This window comes from Notothenia coriiceps, unplaced genomic scaffold, assembly GCF_000735185.1.
Source record: "Notothenia coriiceps isolate Sejong01 unplaced genomic scaffold, NC01 NC01_scaffold00001211, whole genome shotgun sequence".
NCBI classification, from domain to species: Eukaryota; Metazoa; Chordata; class Actinopteri; order Perciformes; family Nototheniidae; genus Notothenia; species Notothenia coriiceps.
Window position 1 is genome coordinate 19758 of NW_011333912.1, and position 19288 is coordinate 39045.

Sequence of the window (19288 nt, forward strand, 5' to 3'; positions counted from 1 at the left end):
ACATTGAATAACTATTCAGTCGAACATTGATTTATTGGCTGTGAAAATATGTATTTGTACTTTTCAGTTTTAGTGCTATGTATTTCCTGTGAAATATTGAAATCAAGTTGAGTGAGTGTAGCTGAGATACTTTGCTTTGTCCTGCTTGGACCAGTCATTGCAGCTTGATGTGTGTATAGCAGTGTAGCTTGTACAGTAGGGACCGCTGGTTAATACATCTCCTCCCAACGCTGCCTCTGACTGCCCTGTACCTCGTTCATCACCCTGCTACAGCACGGCTGAGCAAAGCACATTATACATCAGCCTGGCACTTTAGGCTTTATTCTGACTGTTCGTCTCTTGCCCTTGAACCAAAAAAAGAATATAATGTATAAATTGCATTATATTTAAGACTTTCTGATGACAATGCTATATTCAAGAGCAGAGATAGCATCCAATGAATTCTGTAGACATCAAGATACACTCAAAAACATAAAAAACACAATTTAAAGAAGTCTAAATAAATAATGAACCATCTTTTTAATTTGAGTTAACATATTCTACAAAATGTATTTTTTTACAGTTTTTCCATTAGCCACTAGCCACTACTTTATACTTGTTTGTTTTATTTAATTGAATGTATTTATTTTTATTTTTATAGATTTGCCTTACTGATTGGTATTATATAAGGCGTTGGTGTCAGCATTACTTCTTATACACTTTATATGTTTGATCGTTTTATTTCTTTATTTCCTATATAGTAGTTACTCTCACTGCTGTTCTATTATGCAGTGGTGTTGGTCCTTGTTGTTATGCACTTTTTATTTCATTTTTAGTTATTTTAGGTTCGTGTACTTTTGAGAAATGTGGCACCATCATTTTCTGCAGGATTGGAAAAAGCGTTATATTATCATATCTTGTCTTTTTGATCTACAAGTCTGAGACACTCGTAATACTGCTGCAGATATGCAGGAACATACACATACAGTACATATGGACTGTGCAAACTGTAACCCATTCAATACTGCTTGGATTTATCCTGTTGTGTTCTGCCATATATCCTTTGAAAACCTCATAATAAATATCATCAGGATGTTGTTTCTGATCATATTAAGAGAAGTGTAAGGGTTGAATAAAAGAACACTTGATCACACACTACTTGAACTTTATTGTGATGTAGGGCTGCAACGATTAGTCGACATAATCGACGACGTCGATCATAAAAATTCGTCGACGCGGAATTTTAGTGTCGACGCGTCGTATAAAAACAATCAGAGAGCCGGTAACGTTAATTCAAAACTGCGCAAATGTTCATTTGTAACTGCAATGCACTACAGGAAGTGCTGGGGGCAGTATACTCTCCATTGTCTGCCATGACTGCATTCTGTACTAACAACAAAGAAGAAAGAATACGAACGATGGCGGAAAGGAGAGAGAATGAGGGTGATGAAGAGCTCAAAAAAGCGAAACCGAGAGTTTCGAAAGTGTGGGAGTATTTCACAGACGACAAGCCAAAGAAGTCAGTGAAATGCAGAATTTGTAAAGGGGAATTGGCATTCCACGGCAGCACTACAGTGATGCACGAGCATTTAAAACGCAAGCACCCTGGAACCGTGAGGACTGCTACTTTGGATCATGGGTAAGTTTGAGCAAGTTAGCCATAGTCATGTTTACGTTAGCTTACATGTTGGAAAACAGAACGTCTCATGGTTAATGCTTGCTAATGCTTGCTCATTATTTTAATTTTCTATGGGATCATGTTATGTTAAGGCAGAGGGACTGGACAACAGGGTGACATTCACAGGTGTGCAGACTTGAGGTAAAACATGCACTGGAGCCCGGAAAAGGAGCCGTGCCCACAGGAAGCAGAGATGGAGGGTGTGACAGAAATAATCGTTAGATTAGTCGACTAATCGAAAAAATAATCGACCGATTAGTCGACTACCAAAATAATCGTTAGTTGCAGCCCTATTGTGATGTTAACATTGTGTTTTTGTGCATGGAGACTTACAGGCCTTCCTTTGTGTCCACGAGCTCCTCTGTCTCCTGCTGAGCCCGGACCCCCCTGGAGTCATGACAAACAGAAAGGACCAATGAGTGTCTGACAGTGATGACATCACAACGACACCTGTCGCCGGAAGGCTTAACACAGTGCCTCAGATGAATGCTGTGTTGAAGGTGAGTTGATGCAGGAGGTAACTGTTCCTCTAATGCCATCTAGTGTCAGTTCAGGTAGTTGAATGAAGAAGAAATTATTCTATCTTCAACGATAAAAATAAGAGGCTCACCATAGGTCCAGGGCGGCCTCTGATACCAGTCACCTGCAGGACAATCATCAAAGTTACAATCTGCATTAAGTCTGTTTTAACTAAATAGTCATCCTTTTTAAAAGAGGTTCATATTTGGCAAAACTCACCAGTGGGACTTCCCCGGGTTCTCCCTTCGGACCCTGGATGAACAGAATAGACCAAATATGTTAAACTCTGTGATGGAACACATAATATAACGAGTGTCAGCCTAAATGGGGACACTGTGGCCTACCTTATAGACTCTTGCTTCACCTACAGAGAGGAAACATAAAAATAGATCACATGATTAATTGGACTGCATTTCGGGAAAAGGTACGGAAACCAACAATGAATCATCAAGTGGAAAATGAAATGCAGATAGCGAATCAGCTTTAAGTAAATTCATATCTCACCATTGTGCAAGTCTGTCAAAGTAAATAAAGGCAACACAATCACCCTTATCTCACTCATTCTTAAAGAAAAGCATCCTGTGCAAATGTGCTTAATAGTTTGAAACTGAGTCCTTCATTGAAGCTCTGCAGATGTTGTTTCTAATCTGTGTTGATCATGTGTGTGTGATTGTTTACTCTGAATACATTAACAGGTATCAAAAGTAGTTTTTTCATCTCATCAAATACATGTGTATGTATTCTCCCTCACCACCACCATCACCACCTCCGAAGCTGCCCTGGCCCCCGTCGGTGGAGGCTCCGCTCTGACACACGGGGCAGCACTCTCCATCGGGGATCACCACCTTGTCGCAGTTACTCAGCTCATCACACTGGATCTCGTCGCAGAGGACCTGGCCGTTGTCACACACACACATCCGGCATGGCTCTGGCTTCCAGATGTCCCTGTTGCTGTACACCTGGCCGTCCGCCGTGCAGCTCAAATCATCTCCTGCATCAAGGAGGGGAGAACAGTTGGTTAATCAGGTGGACTGGGATTCTCTGAGCCTTATATACACTAAAGGAAAAAGACACATTTTATTTTTAGAACTATTTTTGAAAACTGGAGCCAGGGTCTTTATCTATCAAGCTCCTCTTCTGTGGAAGATAGTCTTATAGATAGGGCTGGCTCAGGCTTTCCTTGAACCAGCCCCTTAGTTATGCTGCTATAGGTTTACACTGTCAAGGACTTTCATTTTCACCTTAAATCATTCACATCCCATCTCCCCTCTTCTTCTCGTTATCTTCATCTGTATGCATGTAATATTGGGCTTACAAATAACATTTGATTTATTGATTTGATCGATTGGCCACTTCAAAAAAGTATGTCCAGTGAAGATACAAGATGACAAGGAATCAATCATTTATTTGTGAACCATTCAACCAAGCAAGCAGAAACTAAGCAGTCATCCATCAATCCTCTATTCTCTCTTGTCCTCTGTATGTGTAGAGGCCTATCCCAGGGGTTAACACATGAACTGCCTTTGAGAGAACCTCAACACAAACACAGAGGGGATCATCTTTCTACGAGACGACAGGACTAACCCCTGAGATTCATTTATTTGTCCTTGAACCAGCTGCCTCTAAGAGTAGTTACTATCCTGTTGATGCCAAAAAATCCACAATCTCAGGTGTGAGTGTCCAGCAGCAGATCTTACCAACAGGAAACACTATTGAAACAAAAAAATCATGCTGGAGAGAAATAAAACATGTTCCAGTGTGATATGAACTGAGGCTTCCAGACAACAAAGGTCTGGTGATTCTTGGCTGCAGAGAAAGAGTGAAGTCTTTTCCTCGAGAGACAGGGTGCTAAAAACTTGGCTCATGTTCAAAAGAAAAGAAAAAACCCTGCAGCCTCCTGTGAAGCATCTGTTACTACCAGAAGTCTTATCCAAATATAAAGTCAAGTTTTCAATCTTTCTAATACGTGCAAATATCTGAACGTGTGTTACCTTACACTTGCAGCAAATCATCCACAGCTGAATAAACAAAAGATAAATAAGAACTGTGGTTGTAGAGCATTGGGATGTGTCGAACTGATCATAGCTTTAACCCTTTGTAATGTGACTCCAGCTGTTCCTGAGTTGACCAGCAGGGGGCAGCTCTGAGCCTCACTGTGCAGGTGAGCCAGGTGAACCTGCTGCAGGGAGAGGACGCTGCAGGGGAGCCCTGACTGCTCAGAGGTTTCTGTTATTGTGGTTTTATGTCAAAACATCTACATTTCAACTTCACTCAGCCTCAATGTGCTTTCTGGATGGTTCCAAAAAACTTAAAGAAAAAAGTCAAAGAGCGGTAGATACTAATGCAGGTGTGCTTATACTGAGGCTGTATGCCACGAGACAACATGTTTTAACACGGCTTAATCCCATATTAATATTTGAGTTATACAAGCAAAGGAATGTACACACACTGCAGATAAAGTACAGTAGAGACTAATACAGATATACAACAAGGCTCAACTCACACACTCAAGTGAGCAAACTCGGACATAAACACACACCCATATCACACACACGGTTATCATGTACATGATTTGGGGATGTTTTTTAAACTCGTCCTGACAAGAGATCCTCTGAAATGCCTCCAATTACAGGAAACACTAGGCTTGGACATTGTTCAATACAGCAGGAAGTCAATTCAATCTAATCCCACCAGTATGGGTGGCTGTGATTTGGGTCATCTCATGTGCAAAACATTATCAAACCAAGATCTTCATTCTGTGCATGTGGAGTTTCTTGTTGAGCTTTTTATCCCTACCAGTTTTATATATTCATTTAATTTCTTATGTCTCATTCACAACAGAATGTACAAATGTTTTAAGGCTAGAATTATGACAAAGAAGTAAAAGAATGTAAACACAAATTAAAATCCAGCCGACTTAATCACTTCTAAGGGAACAGCTTAGTTTTGTCTTGTGAAACCAAGAAACGAAACATCAGCGTAAACACAAAACAATCTTTCCAAAAAATGAAGATGAATTACTCATGCATCTCAGAAAAGTGTGTATCTTTTTTGAAATGCTTGAGTGCTTATGACAGGATTTGAATACTTGTTAAAATGTCCTTATATTGTGTATATAGCCTTAAACACGCTGCATTATATGTTGTTATACTATCATCAAGGTACGGTTCCCTTCATTTCTGAGAAAGCGTCACAGCAGCGATGTCTGGCCACAGAGCTGGAGAGACATTTTTCCTGTTGGGTTTGAAACATTTGAAACTCTGCATGTTGGGACAGTTTGAAATGTACTGGAAGAGAAGTGTGGTTTTTTAGAGCGGTCTTAAAACCCCCACCACAAGCCTTGAGGAGGAGGAGAGGGACGTTCACTTTCCCCCCCCCTCTCAGCTAATTCATTGCCGGTTCCATACTTTTCCACAGACGCCGTAAAAAAAAACAGTTTAACCGTGACAGCGGCGAAAAGGCATGCGGCCCTCCGAAGGCGACTGCTTGATCTGGATTTTCCACGAGTCAGCTAAGCACCCAGACAGTTTCCTCCTCCGGTTTAAAACATGGAGTCTGGAGCTCTGCGACATGCTCTGTGCCCGCTATTCACCACACAGCAGACAGATATCAAAGAACTCCGAAATAAGTGACGGCACACATCAAAGAGAAGAAGAAACTACAATTACAACTGTATGACTCCAACAACCAGTGAAACGTCATTACAAATAATGTCTTTATTCCATTTTTAAATCATTAAATGGGTTTTGTCAAAAGGTGCTCCATTCTAAAATTAAATTAAAATGTTATATAAACAGCAGAAGTAACAGTAAGAATGTACAATACTACAGGGACAAAATAAAAATTATAAAATACATATATAAGCATACATTTTTTTAAGGAAAATGTCAAAATCATATAACGTTTAAGTAAAATAGTGGTGGTAATAAGTACAACATGTGTGCAACATTCTCTTAATAAGAGTGTAAATGATAGTTATAGCAAATAGCATGTTTTGTCAAGTCACAATGGCCCTGACCTTTGACCTGTGTTGGGAGAAATTACCTTCTGGTGTTCCTGAGATATTGCATTCACTAGCAGGGTACAGATGTGAGGTCACAGTGACCTTGACCTCTGACCACCAAATTCTAAAAAGTTCATGCTTGAGTCCAAGTGTCAAACCTGTTGACATGTTCTCCAGGTGTTACTGAGATTTAGAGTTTGCAAGAATTGGATGAACGGATTGACTATTCAAAGCCAGAATCTTTCCGGCTAACTTCGGCACGGAGGTATAATAACCTGAAAAGCGCTCTCTTGCATTGCCACATATGTGCTGTACTTGGCAAACGTAGACAGAAAAAAGTAGACACTTTATAGATTTTCCTTGGCTAATATGGAAATACTCATAACACACAGCGTTAGGGGAGAATCTTTTGCAGCCACAAGTGGAGGGGGTTAGAAAATGGCCTTATGGAAACAATGAGTCACATAAAGCTGGAACTCTCATTTCCTTTAGGAAAAAGAAAAGAAAAAGTACGAGTTGTTCCAAGTGCAGCCCCCAAACTAATGGGCACAACTCTGTCTCATTCTCAGAGGGATAGTGCCCACTGCATGGTACGTTTATGAAATCATGCTAATTGTTTCCGTTCTTGTTGTGAAGAGGCTCTTTGTTGCAGTAACTAATTTGAATGCAGCCTGATTCCTGCTCCAGATACAGATGAGTTACAGCTGCTGAGGGCTGTGTGCAGCAGCTGCTCCTTCCTGCTCTCAAACCCCCGGTGTCATGGTCAAACATAAATCTTCCCTCTGTGAAGGACCTTCAGCCCAACCTGTGATTGAGTCGTAATTGGTTAAAAACATGTCAACACAGTGTTTGGCTTCAAAGGTCATCAACGCCCTGTGATTATCCCTCTCCATATGTCCTTTTCAACCACTGGCACAAGGATTTTAATATGTGCATTCCATCGGTTTAATATTCTGAAGCATGGAGGATTTGCTGAATTGTGTTCACAGGGCTTGCAATCTGTAACAACGCTCTAGTTTGAACATGCTCGCTCTTTACCTTGGCTTCCACAAACAGAGCTGAGAGTCTCGAGGGAGGGGTAGGGAGCTCGGCCAGGAAAGTAGAAATGAATAAGTAGCTTGCTGATTACATGTCTCGGCTTTTCCATCAGCAGCAATTCCATGGCTCTTCCATTAAAGAGGCAACCACAGCTACCCCCCCTTAGGAGAGAGGTGAGTTGGTCTGTTCCTGGGCCGTGACTGGGCACAGTTTAGAAATGGTAGAAGAATGAATAAGTGATTAGCTTGCTAGAATTAACATTTGATATGCTCATGGGGCTTTCCACTAATCAGCTCAGTTATATGTCCATATGGCTCTTCCATTAAAGAGGCAACCACAGTAAACCCACCCCCCCGGCTTCTCTATCTATTTGGCCTCTATATTTCAGAGCAAAACTGTGTAGTCTAAATCTCAGTTACTAAACAAAATAAACCCTAAAATTACTTTTTTTACAGTTCAATTAATTAAGCTGTAGAGGGAGACCACCCTGTTTTCTGTAAACATTTTCCCATTTAAACTGCTTCCTCCCAAAGGTAGTTTTAAAGATGTGGTTGTTGCTTAAAAGTAACTAAACATTTTTACAATACAACTACTTGGTTATGTTAAGGCAAAACAAACGACCTGATCGGGTTAGGTAAACGTGCATGTTACAGCTCAAATAAGTGTGTTTTTTTGTTCCAGTTCTCAAAGGCTTTAAGACAACTTTAGTCAATTGGTTTGAAGAATTTCAGTAGTCCCATGTTACTGTCAAGTGCCTTCACACAAACACAATCATAAGGCATTCAGGAAAAGAAAACTTCAAACTGAATTCATGCAACGACATAATCCAATAGCCTGCCTTTTAGTTTTTTTGGTTAGTGTGGAATTTCTTCAAAGACAAAAGCACAACAACATGAGAGTTTCTCTTTATCAGGTAAAGCTGTTGAAACTCAAAGCTAACACAGTGTTGGCAACGTGTCAAACATGTGGTTTGCGTGTCCTCTGAAGCTCTTTCCACTGCACATTGATCATGGTCAATAACGCACACTGTCACACTTGACTGAATGTGGACAATGTGATGCTTCGCTATGAGGCGAGAACAAGGAAGGAGCCTTTTGGCCACGGAAACAAAGAACTGGCATGAATAAACAACCTTCAACTGAAAATGGAAACATTGGAATAATTGGCAATGAAGAAAAGTTCTACCAATAAATGAAGACAGGCATTAACAAAGAAATGTTTATGTAAATGTGACAGTTTTTCTTCACGTCACTCTTTTTTTTGGGGTTAATTTATGTTTTGTACTGACACTGGTTTTTATCTGAAGTGTTCCGTCACTTGTTTAGCAAGGACGAAAGAGGATAGCATGATTTACATGTGCACATTTGATAGATTATGTCACTGTGTTATTGTGCATTGAAATGACTTATCCTATACTGTACATCATATGAACATTTTGAGCGGAAATCTAACCAACCTATTTTGAAAGATTTTATTATACTGTATATTCACTTTTTAGTAGGCAAAAATGCCTTATTTACATGCTAATGTGTATTATAAAGTTTCTTCATAAAATGTTACAAGTGAAAGTTTAAATATGATTTTAACATTGTCCGGCATGGCTGATACTGGCACATTAAAGCTCTAAATGAATGATAACTTTTAATGCGTTTTTGTCCTCAGTGAACATTTTTTTCAGAAAGATGTACGGAAAAAAAATGTTTCAATGTGCACTTTCCTGTCATTGTGCCATTTCAATACACCACGTGTATAATATACAGTATGTATTTGCAAAGAATAATACATCACACTACTGAGTCAGCCTTCATAGCCAGCCAGCCATCAGCTCCATACTGTATGATCAAACACATTCAACTCTGAGACATCTCCTGTTGGTGCTGCTTATAACACACAGACGTGTATGTTAAAACAAAGCAGAAACTCCCATGCTACATGACCAGTGAAAACTAAATGTACTTCATCATTATTTAATCTCCACACCTATAAATATTGATAACGTCTTAATTCTTAATCAATGAACAGTATGACACGAGGCTGGTCCAAGTAAAAGCAGATATGCAGTGGAGGAAAATGTGACGTCAAACATTCCAGTTGAGCAGAGCAGAGCGGTAACATATACAAGAGGTCAGAGCACCCCGGTGTTTCACTTCAACTGAGCACACAGCCAGATGTGAAGCATAACTGTGGAGAGGAGAGACATGGGACTGAAACACAGAGGAAGAACATGAGGACTAGGGTTTCAGACGTATGTATTTGAAGAACAAATGGCAGTGAAATATAATATCTGAAGATGTGGGTAGAGACAATAGATGTATCTAGAGTAAAATCGTACAAGCATTATGGAGGATGTCCATGTCTCCTCGACATCATCATCCTCATGTTTCATTCCCTGAGGGTTCCTCACAATACTACAACTTGTACTTTTTTCACAATCAATCTTGGAAGTAAAAGCCAGTGACCATTTAGGTTATAATGATTATTTGATCTCACTGGCAAAACGTTTCATACCCTCAATGTCATGATTTAGCTTGAAGTCAGGGTCAAGCATTGGAAGCCACATTTGTAGCCATATTTATCATTTCAAATTCACTTTGTTTGAAGCTATCTGTCTTACCTAATAGAAGAGGTATCTGCACACTTAGATCCAGTTTACCTTGAGCTCTCAGTCTGACAGATCTTCATCAGAGTAAACATGACTCAACACTGGACAGGCAGGCACAACTCAACAATACTACCGGTAATCTAATCATTGGCAGTATGCAACACAGCTGTGCACACCCTGCTGGTGAAAGATACAGCACTTGGGAAATGTAGTTTCTATGTACTAAATGTTGTACTGTGCTGATGAATAATAAGCATTGAAAATGCTAATCTTGGTCATCCACAGAGCTCACTGTCAACCGTTTTGATTTGAGCTCTTTTCCACCAAAGAAATAGGCCCTGCTGACTGCATGCTTTGCTAGTTATCCTGAGGAATGGTATGCATATGGGATATATTTTAGACATCTCATCACCTTAGTCAGAATTCTAAAATGATGTGCATGGCTAGACAATAAAGGGTAAATGAGTAAATGCGTTTTTGTGATTGAGGTTGGCCAACAGTTTGGATAAATAAAATGCATGCTCTGCTCTGCTAACCGCACTGTCTGCAGCTCTCAACACATCTGGTTTCTGCCTCAGTGTGCAGCATGTCTCTTCCTCTCCTTCTCTCTGGAGATGTGAGGACAGAATCTCAATCACAGGCCGCTACATTAACACAACATGTTGCTATCTATTTCCCCTCTGAGTGCAGTAACATCTTCATTAACAACAAGTGTTGCAGTGGCGGAGGAAGTGTTCAGTACCTTAAGTAATTTGTTAAGCAACTTAAGTACTCATACCACACTGCAAATACTACAAGTCAAAGTCCTGCTTTGTACACATTAAGTAAAAATACTTACAGAACATATAATCAAATGTAATGACCTGTGAATCTTGAATCTGTCAAATACAAAAAGCACTGCTGACATTTTTCAACTACTTTTGTATAACTTCAAGTATTAAAATGAAAGATACTCAATGCAGAAAGAACTACCTCAAATGATGAAATGTACTGAGGAACATCAATCATTGCCTTTCAGATAGCAGTACAGCATATGGTCACAGCTGAACATGTAACAGAGACTTTTCCTTTTGGAACATTTCTAACAAACTTACTGCAGATGATGGGACAAACATGCCCGACTGTTCTTCGGGTTGGGAAGGAGTCGCTTCATGAAGCGTATTATTTAAATGGAGGGGGGAGCAGGCCCGAGGCAGCAGAGATTTATTGCCTCCTCATTTTGTCTGACCTCAGAGCTTCACTATTTTCAGGATGCTGCTTCCACTCCTTAAACCAAATGGCCGCCGGAGGCTCCGTTTTAAATCCCACTCTTTCTTTTTCGCATTAGCCTGCGTTTTCTCATAACCCCGTCAAGCTCTCAAATCTCCTTTTCCTCCCTCTTATCCCTATCAAAGCACGCAGGCTGCTTTCTGGACTTTTCCTCCACACTCCTCTGTTTTTCCCTTTAAGTCTCTGTTCTTTTTCTCTTCTTTCCGTGTTATTCTAATGGCTCAGAGAAGTGATGCAACAGCCAGGCTGCGACAGGCAGAAGACATTTAAAAAAAAGATGTATACTTTTAACAGAATTGCATGGTGCTTTATTGTCTGCAACATATGACCAACTCCTCTTAAACGGCCTTAAAAAAAGCCAAGTGTACACACACCCACACCCACACACACACACACACACACGAAGTAAAACAACCTTTTATTCTTTTTGAGGTTTTACTTTTCCTGAACCTGAAAAAGAGCAGAATAGATCCCCTTTAATTATCTTCCATACTTTGTAAAATAAATTAAACATGACAGTAATGACTTTCTCCATGAATGTTGTAATTGATTTCTACTTGACTTATTTATCAGTGGCTTAAATGTATGGAAGAAGCAGTACGGGGGAGTGAATGCAGGGCTTGAAAAGCCAAAACCAAGATGTTAAATGCAGAAAGGTGCATAATGACCCATCACTGCTGGAAGATGTTCTTTTAGAGGTCATGTGACGCATCTGTATTTAAAGTAATGCCATTTTGCAATTGGCTGAAACTCAATCACAGAGCAGATTTTATGAAGAGGCTGTAAAGAAAACCTTTTCTGAGCAGATGTTAGGCCAAAGATTCCTCAAAACATTAGGAGATAAGCTTGAGTTGGCGTAAGCCCAGCATCAACTCTGAAATGGAAACCATGACTTAACTCCAGGTGAACTAAAGCTCTTATTACGCTCTTATCTACATGGATTATTATTCGAACAGAAATTAGGGCATTTTCATTGTAACTAAAACACAGAGGGATAACCGTTCGGACAGTGGTAGTATCAGGAACGACACCGTGTCCCATATCCATTCCAATTCCTTATTTCTCACAGGGGTAATAATGTCTGTTTTTGTTTCCTGTTCTTGCCGCTCTAAACAGTTGTTGTTGTGGCGTCAAACTGCAGCCTTCTCCAGTGTGTTATTAACGGAGTTAAATGAGTGACATACACAACACCTCTGATTTTAATTAAGCCCGATTTGAACTAAATGGAAAGCTCACATTTGGACTTGAAATGCTGAGATCCTTAAGCTGGTCACTAAATTGACAGGAAAGTAATCTGCACCTAGTTTATAAATATCTAAGTGAAGCATACATTTAATAATTTCCTGTTTTTTTATCAACTGTGATAGTTACAGTCTGCAGAGTGTTTCTAAACATGGAGGGTTAATAGCTTCTTCTCCTCAGGTAAAAACCACATGGGACAGCTATTAGTTGAAACACTGATCCTTATTCTGGGATAAACAAATGAGCTCTGCTGTTGGTAGACACTGGTCAGATAAGTGAGCACAGAGAAAACCTGAGAGGGGGTTGACACTGTGAGGCCCCTTTCTGTGGTGACATCACTCATGCTGGTGCCCCAGGGGACACAAAGTATTTATCACACTTTCTCTTTATTGCTAAATGGAGCCCCTTGAAGTGTACTGCAGCCTGCATTTCTGTAGAGGCAGATGCAGACAGAGAGGGGATGAGGTCAGAGGAGAACTGATGTGATGCATCTGAGCTCAGAGCAGGTAGGGTCAAGCAGTGTCCAAGTACATGGCTTTGGAAAAGGTTATACCTGTGCACAAAATGGGCTTTCACCCAACAAATGTGGGGGTGTTTTAAAAGTCACTAGAGGTCCATATGTTGAACAAATGGAAAGAATCCTTATCAAAGATGTTAGTTTCAAAAAAGATGCAGTGCGGAGGCATTATGGCTCTAAAAGGAGGAAGAGTTGCATCAGCCAAAAGTCAAGCAAAGCCATCTGGTGATGATAGCAGCAGAGAGAGCACAATGCATTCTGGTTGTTGTAGTTTTTTTTATCATTTGAGTTAATGGAATAACATTATTCCCTATCAATAAGAGCAATTTCCTAAAATATTTGCAACTTTCGACTCCTTAGTCAGACAATGTTATGTTTCTATGAAAGATAAAGACCATCTTATGAGCTGTGAAATACATCTTTGAGTTTCAACATAACATGAACTAGTCTGGGTTACTAATTTGTGACTTCTGAAAGGCTAAATCAAATGATGATATTCCCAATTACTGAATACAATACAAATGTCACACACACACACACACACACACACACACACACACACACACACACACACACACACACACACACACACACACACACACACACACACACACACACACACACACACACCTCTATCTGTACTTCCCTAATGACTGAAGGATGAGGGGAATATTCCCACCCAGGTTCTTGTGACACCATGGAAGAACGCCAACTGCATCAACTAATGGAGCACTCTTTAACCAGCATCTTGGGACTCTATTTGCAACGTCATCAGTGCCAAGCGGAGGATTATTTATTGGGCGATGTGCTGCAGTTTGTTTACTGGAACTCCGCCCCTCCATCAGTAACAGCTGCATACTTTATTCAAAATGTCATGAGCAGCTGGCTAAGTCCTAAACATGTCCACCAAAAGGCAGACTCCAAAAAGGCTCTAAAGGAGCAAAGACAAAAAGCCTGCTGATCGAATGGATATAAACCATATATATCCCTCAACTATCCATAACATGTTATTCATTAAGTGGGTACTCTACACGGAAGAGGCAGGCATTTGCACCCAAAAATCAAACACTAATCGGAAAAAAACAATGTTTTAATCTCAAGTGTTCTCTCATTTGAATGTGAATCAAATTGTTGCTAGTGACAACAACCAGAGCAGAAACAGATGCTCTTCTAGAGGAAATTCCACAAGACTTCCTGTGCTGGAGTAGAGCAGAGTACTGCGATGTGCAGGGGGTAGAGGCTGAGTCTACAGAGAAGTATTTACCCTTAAATGACGTGTCCCAAACAATCCTCTGGGCTTCCCTCATTGCTTCGTCTCCCACCCCCATCACATTCTCACCCCTGTTTTTCTTTTCCCTCCTCTCTTCCCCTGCCCCGACTCCTCTCTGTCCTCCTCCTCCTCTCTGTCCTCCTCCTCCTCCTCCACCGTCTCTTTGTTATCTCCCCTCTGGCTGCAGCCCTCTCGTAATAGATATGAAATGATGATAAAATGAAGTTTCCTCCTCTGTTCTTATCCCATGTTTAAAGCTGAAGCCCCTAAATAGCAGAGCACCTCAGTGAAAGGCTTAGAGACAAGAGAGGGAAAGAGATGAAATATAAGTCAAGACGCAAAGTCTGTACTCAGAGCGTCAATTAAGCCCAGGTAAATAAAGCCTGGCATGGTGCACAACACCAACTTGAGGCATGTGTCGGTGTGGAACTGTGGCTGATTAAGTAAGGAGAGAATAAAGTATAGAGTAATTACAAGGTTATTGTGCAGGATACTGTGTCTTAAGAGAACCCATGTGGCTTTGCTTTAATTCTCTAGTATGTTTACAAAGGCACAAAGTGCTAGGGTTTGATTTCATTCATGTGGATTTTGTTTTAAAAATATGGGACTGTAAATTACTATGCCAGAATTTGAAATGGTTATTCTTCCTTTGGAAATATTTCTAACTTTCCACAATGTACTGTAAACAGTTAAACGTTAGGGCAGTAAAGTCACTTGATTCATGAAAACTATGTGTTCTACAAAATTAAGTTTACAAACAACTAAATTGCAATTTCAATTATGTTTCTAGTTAAATGTATTTTCCCCAAGAATGCAGTTGCATGTGGTTAAGGCTGTAAACTGAAACAAAACAAAAAGGCACCAAACTTGGTTAGCTCTAAGCAGCACAACCTTTTGGTTGGTTTAGAAAAATATATCGTGATTTTGCCAAGAATAACTTTGTTTGTGACATTTTTAAGTAACATGGCGAACCAAAGGCGGTCACTTGTGGGAAAGTCCACTCTCTATTTACAGATTTATTTTCTAGCTTAGAATTTGAATACAAACTAATGATAACTAAATCACCAAATACATGTAGCTTTGCCAGTTTACCACATTATCAAACACACTGTCTCCTCTGCAGCAGGGCTTTGCTCCTTTGGTGAAATCATCTAGGTTCAATGGCTGCCATGAGTCATCGGCTACAAGCAGACATTTCCATGGGTCTGGCTCTGTGTGAGAGGTGTTTGTTCGGGAACACTCACTGGACATGACGGCCAGTAAAGTTAAGGGCAGTACAGACTCGCATTGTGTTAAAATATGCACCCTTCTCTCTACTGAATAACTTACATCTGAACTGGACATCTTTTGAGACCGCCACATAGGAATCGGAACGAACAATGCCAATGATTTGCAAACCAGGCAATATAATAAAAAAAAAGTCTTCTAAATAGCAAAAGAAACTCTTCTTCAGCACTTCTGATTCACTTTGTGCTTCCAGATGTGATGCTGTTCTCAGTTATAACAATATGAGTTTAATAGTAGAAGACATTTTTGAGAAACATCATCCCTTCTGTTGAGTTCTGGCAGTGTTGTGTGGTTAAGACTCCAGGGCTTTGTGTGTTGGAAGCAACTCTTCTCAAAAGCTAATGCATTTTACTTATGAACATGGAGATAATCCTTGTTGGAGCAATGGGAGATCATTTTTTGTAATGATTCTTTTTTTCATGGATCCTCTTGGTTTAAGACTGTATTCCATTGATCTGGTGGATAATATAAAGTACACAAGACAAGTCCTGACACTGAACAGGGGAATCCAATGATGTGGTGCAACTCAGTCAAGGCATGTATCATGCACAATCAACATCAAGTAAAACAACGTATCCTCATACAACATGATATGCTTCAATGCTTCCATCCTCATTGACCTCTCTACGCAGACTTGTTTGCTCTTTATGCCTCATAACCTCTCCTCTATGAATTTCTTGGGTGGCTTGGTAATTTGCCAAAAGTTACCTATTTCCAAGAAACGTATTAGCCAAAAGCCTATTGACAATCTGTGGTAAACTCAAGATTCAGGTGTTCTTTATGTAGAGACGATTAAATCAACTTATCGCATGAGTGTTAGTCGACTAAGAATTTCAGCCCTAAAATTGATTTCGTGGGTTGTTCCACGTTGCATCACTTTCTGTAGAGATGCATAGAAACTGTGTTTGAGAAGAGTCTAAGTATAATAACTCCACCATTTTTCAGTTTAAAGCAATGCAGAGCCTGCTGTTTATGTTGCCTCCTGCTTAAAGTCACATAGGTACTGTGGTTCTTAACTAAAAACTAATCGCCTATACAGTCTAATGTTATTTATTTATATCTATTTATTTGCAGTAGTGACACTTCATCGGCTTGGGCTCCACTAAAGAAGGACCACCTGCATACAGAACTGGCCCTGAGCCATTTCACCACACTTATATGAGGCGTTCACCATCGAGTCAATCAGCCGTCCAACACGTTGTTAAGAGCCTAAACATAACTCAGGCCACATTGCTAACCCTTGTCACCCATGTAGCTCCACTCGTTCACCCACTGCAGATGTAATATACACAACCTAGCTACAACTTAGAATTTAGGTCGGACCACAACCTGCAATTATGGCTGACAGACACCATGTTGCGGCGTACAAGCAAGTGATGCTTGAAAGTTGGACTTGTTTGTTGTTCTGAAGAATGTATGACAAGAAGGCTACATCTTGGGTGTTTCTTGTTATTTAAATGCCATTATTTCTAAAGCAAACACTATAAATTACAGTATCTCTAAAGTTTAGCTTTGTCATGACAGGAAATGTTTGCATGCTTTTGTATGCTTATTACTGACAATGACACTCTTCTTTGCTGCGAAAATCACTCAACAGAAACTATAATCTAATTTTGCTGAATTATTAGCTGGCCCAAAGCACTTGGCCACAGAGAGAGGGAGTCCAGATGGGACCCAACATCTCATGACATTGGAAGATTTGAAGCAATTACAGCAGCCTTTGAAAAAGTCACCAGGGGAGAGAGAGACATGTTCAGAGGGAGAGTTATAGTACACTAAGGCCTGCCAACCTGCAGAGGATGAGCTCCAAAGGGCAAGAGTTCTCCTGACCTCCTGAAAAAACTACAAGCAGCTGTATCAACACTCACTGTACAGGAGAACTGTTCTTTTCAAAGGCATGGCGGTCATGTTTGTTTTTCTTGACATTTCGGGATTGATATTATTACTTTTTAATTGTTGAAAGAGAGATATTTGTGAGCCTAAAAAAGTTGACACAAATTAGTACAAACATTTTTAAATGGAGGATATTGAAGAAGCAGCATCTAGGAAATCCTTGGTCCTGCATTTCCCATGATGCAAGAGGATAGCCGGTTTTCAGGCCCTATTGCCTCAAATATGCGTACTTTTTTCGAAACCTCTCAATTCAAAGTTGCTTTTAAAAATAAAAGAATGAAAAACCCAATCTGACATTATATTGATGTCATCATAAATCTGTAGTTGACGCCAGGCTTGGAATCTCGTCATTTTAGGGGCAAGGCCATTTGGCCTTTGGTCTCACAAATGTTTTAAGGGCACAAAGGCCATTGAGGGAAACATTTGGATTTGGAGCTTACAAATAAATAACTTCACTTTCTGATAAGTAAAACACACGAATGACATGGAAAACAAATCACTTTTTTAATATCAATAAAGTCAAACATTATAATCATATAGGCCTATGCCTCCTGAGTATTACCGTATATAAAATGAAATACTCTACTTTGAATAGTTCGACGCTCGCAAATTGTCAACTCCTTGAATAATTAGTGGTTTGCTATGTTTTCTATCTACTACTTCTCCCATTCACAAATCCGAAATCAAATAAAATAAAATCAAAAATTCTATTAATATGTAACAAATATATTCCATTTCAGAGCAAAAGAAACAGCCTTTAAGGGTCAAACTCTGCACATAATCATTCAGCAGTACACAGTGAAGCTCCAACATTCAACTGTATGAACAAGCAATACTTTGGAATGCAAAAGACTGTGTGTGTGTGTGTACGAGTCTCTTTAATCAATTTGTTCAACTCGAGCGTCAAATTCGCGTGACGCGTTCTCGTGGTAGCCAATCAGCAGTGAGGATCTCAGCCACTGACGTTGAATCAGAAAACCAAAACATCAGCCGTTAGCTGTTAGCAGAGCTCACAGCTCCTTATATCTGTTCAGAAACTGAACAAAAGTTAAACATGTACAAACCACAGACTGTCTGTATCATGGTGAATACTCACTGCTTTATTTATGTCTTTAGGATGTTGTTGTGAGTGTGGACGGAGCAGCTACAGGTTAGTTTAGCCTGATCGATCCGATCTCTTTTCAGAAAACACAGATTTTAAAAGGTTTTTTGCCTACCGTCTTGTCCTTAATTCATGTTTTTTACTAACCGGTATCAGTATTTTGTTACTTCAGCATCATTTTTGAATTATTAAATCACGGTAAAATATGTTAATGTTGTTGTAGTTGATTTCTACCATGCACCCAAATTTATTTATATAAATATATACCATTTAAAGTATGAGAGCACTCTCATAATAACGTAACACAATCAGAGACTGGATATATCCCCCCCTCTCTCTGGTCGCTGAAATGGGGAATTGAAATTACGGGCCAAAAGTTGTATTTACAGTATACAGTAGTAAGTATTAAAAGTAAGCAGAGGACACCAAACCAACTGAGACCCGTCTGTCTGCCGCATCTGTACCACACACACCTAAAGCTCCTAAAGCATAATCAGGCTACAGCCGTTGTGTATTTTATTATGTGAAGCACTCGATGGTCTTAGAAAAATATCGACTCTTTGTTTGTAGATATCTACTAAACTAAAGCAAATAAAGAGAGTAGGCCTGTTATACTGAGTGATATATATTATACACACTGCTCTGCTTTCTGCACGGACCTCACAGCTGTTCTCTCTGGAAACATCGCGATGCGATGAAAGCAGTTTCTAAAATAATATCCAGGGAATGCATGCAGAGCTGTCATTGGCTGAGATAAGTCCGGCCGTGCGTCACGACTCTTTGAAACATCTCTGTTCCCGGAAATGCATCCACGAAGGAGCCGTGGAGGAGCCATCAGTGCATCCTCGGTTAGAGCTCCTCCAGAGAGCCTCCTCAACCCTCGATCCTC

The 19288-nt window shown here is 40.0% G+C and overlaps 1 protein-coding gene across 1 annotated transcript in view; it reads right to left on the reverse strand.

Moving 5' to 3' along the window:
• col5a2a (collagen, type V, alpha 2a) overlaps nt 1-19288 on the reverse strand; it is a 44440-nt gene that overhangs the window by 18662 nt on the left and 6490 nt on the right. Inside the window, exons 2-6 of the mRNA XM_010787605.1 lie at nt 2928-3167; nt 2521-2540; nt 2396-2428; nt 2268-2300; nt 1991-2044 (exon numbers count right to left, since the gene is read on the reverse strand). Of these exons, the coding sequence (XP_010785907.1) occupies nt 1991-2044; nt 2268-2300; nt 2396-2428; nt 2521-2540; nt 2928-3167 (380 nt within the window). The remainder of the gene's footprint in view (nt 1-1990; nt 2045-2267; nt 2301-2395; nt 2429-2520; nt 2541-2927; nt 3168-19288) is intronic.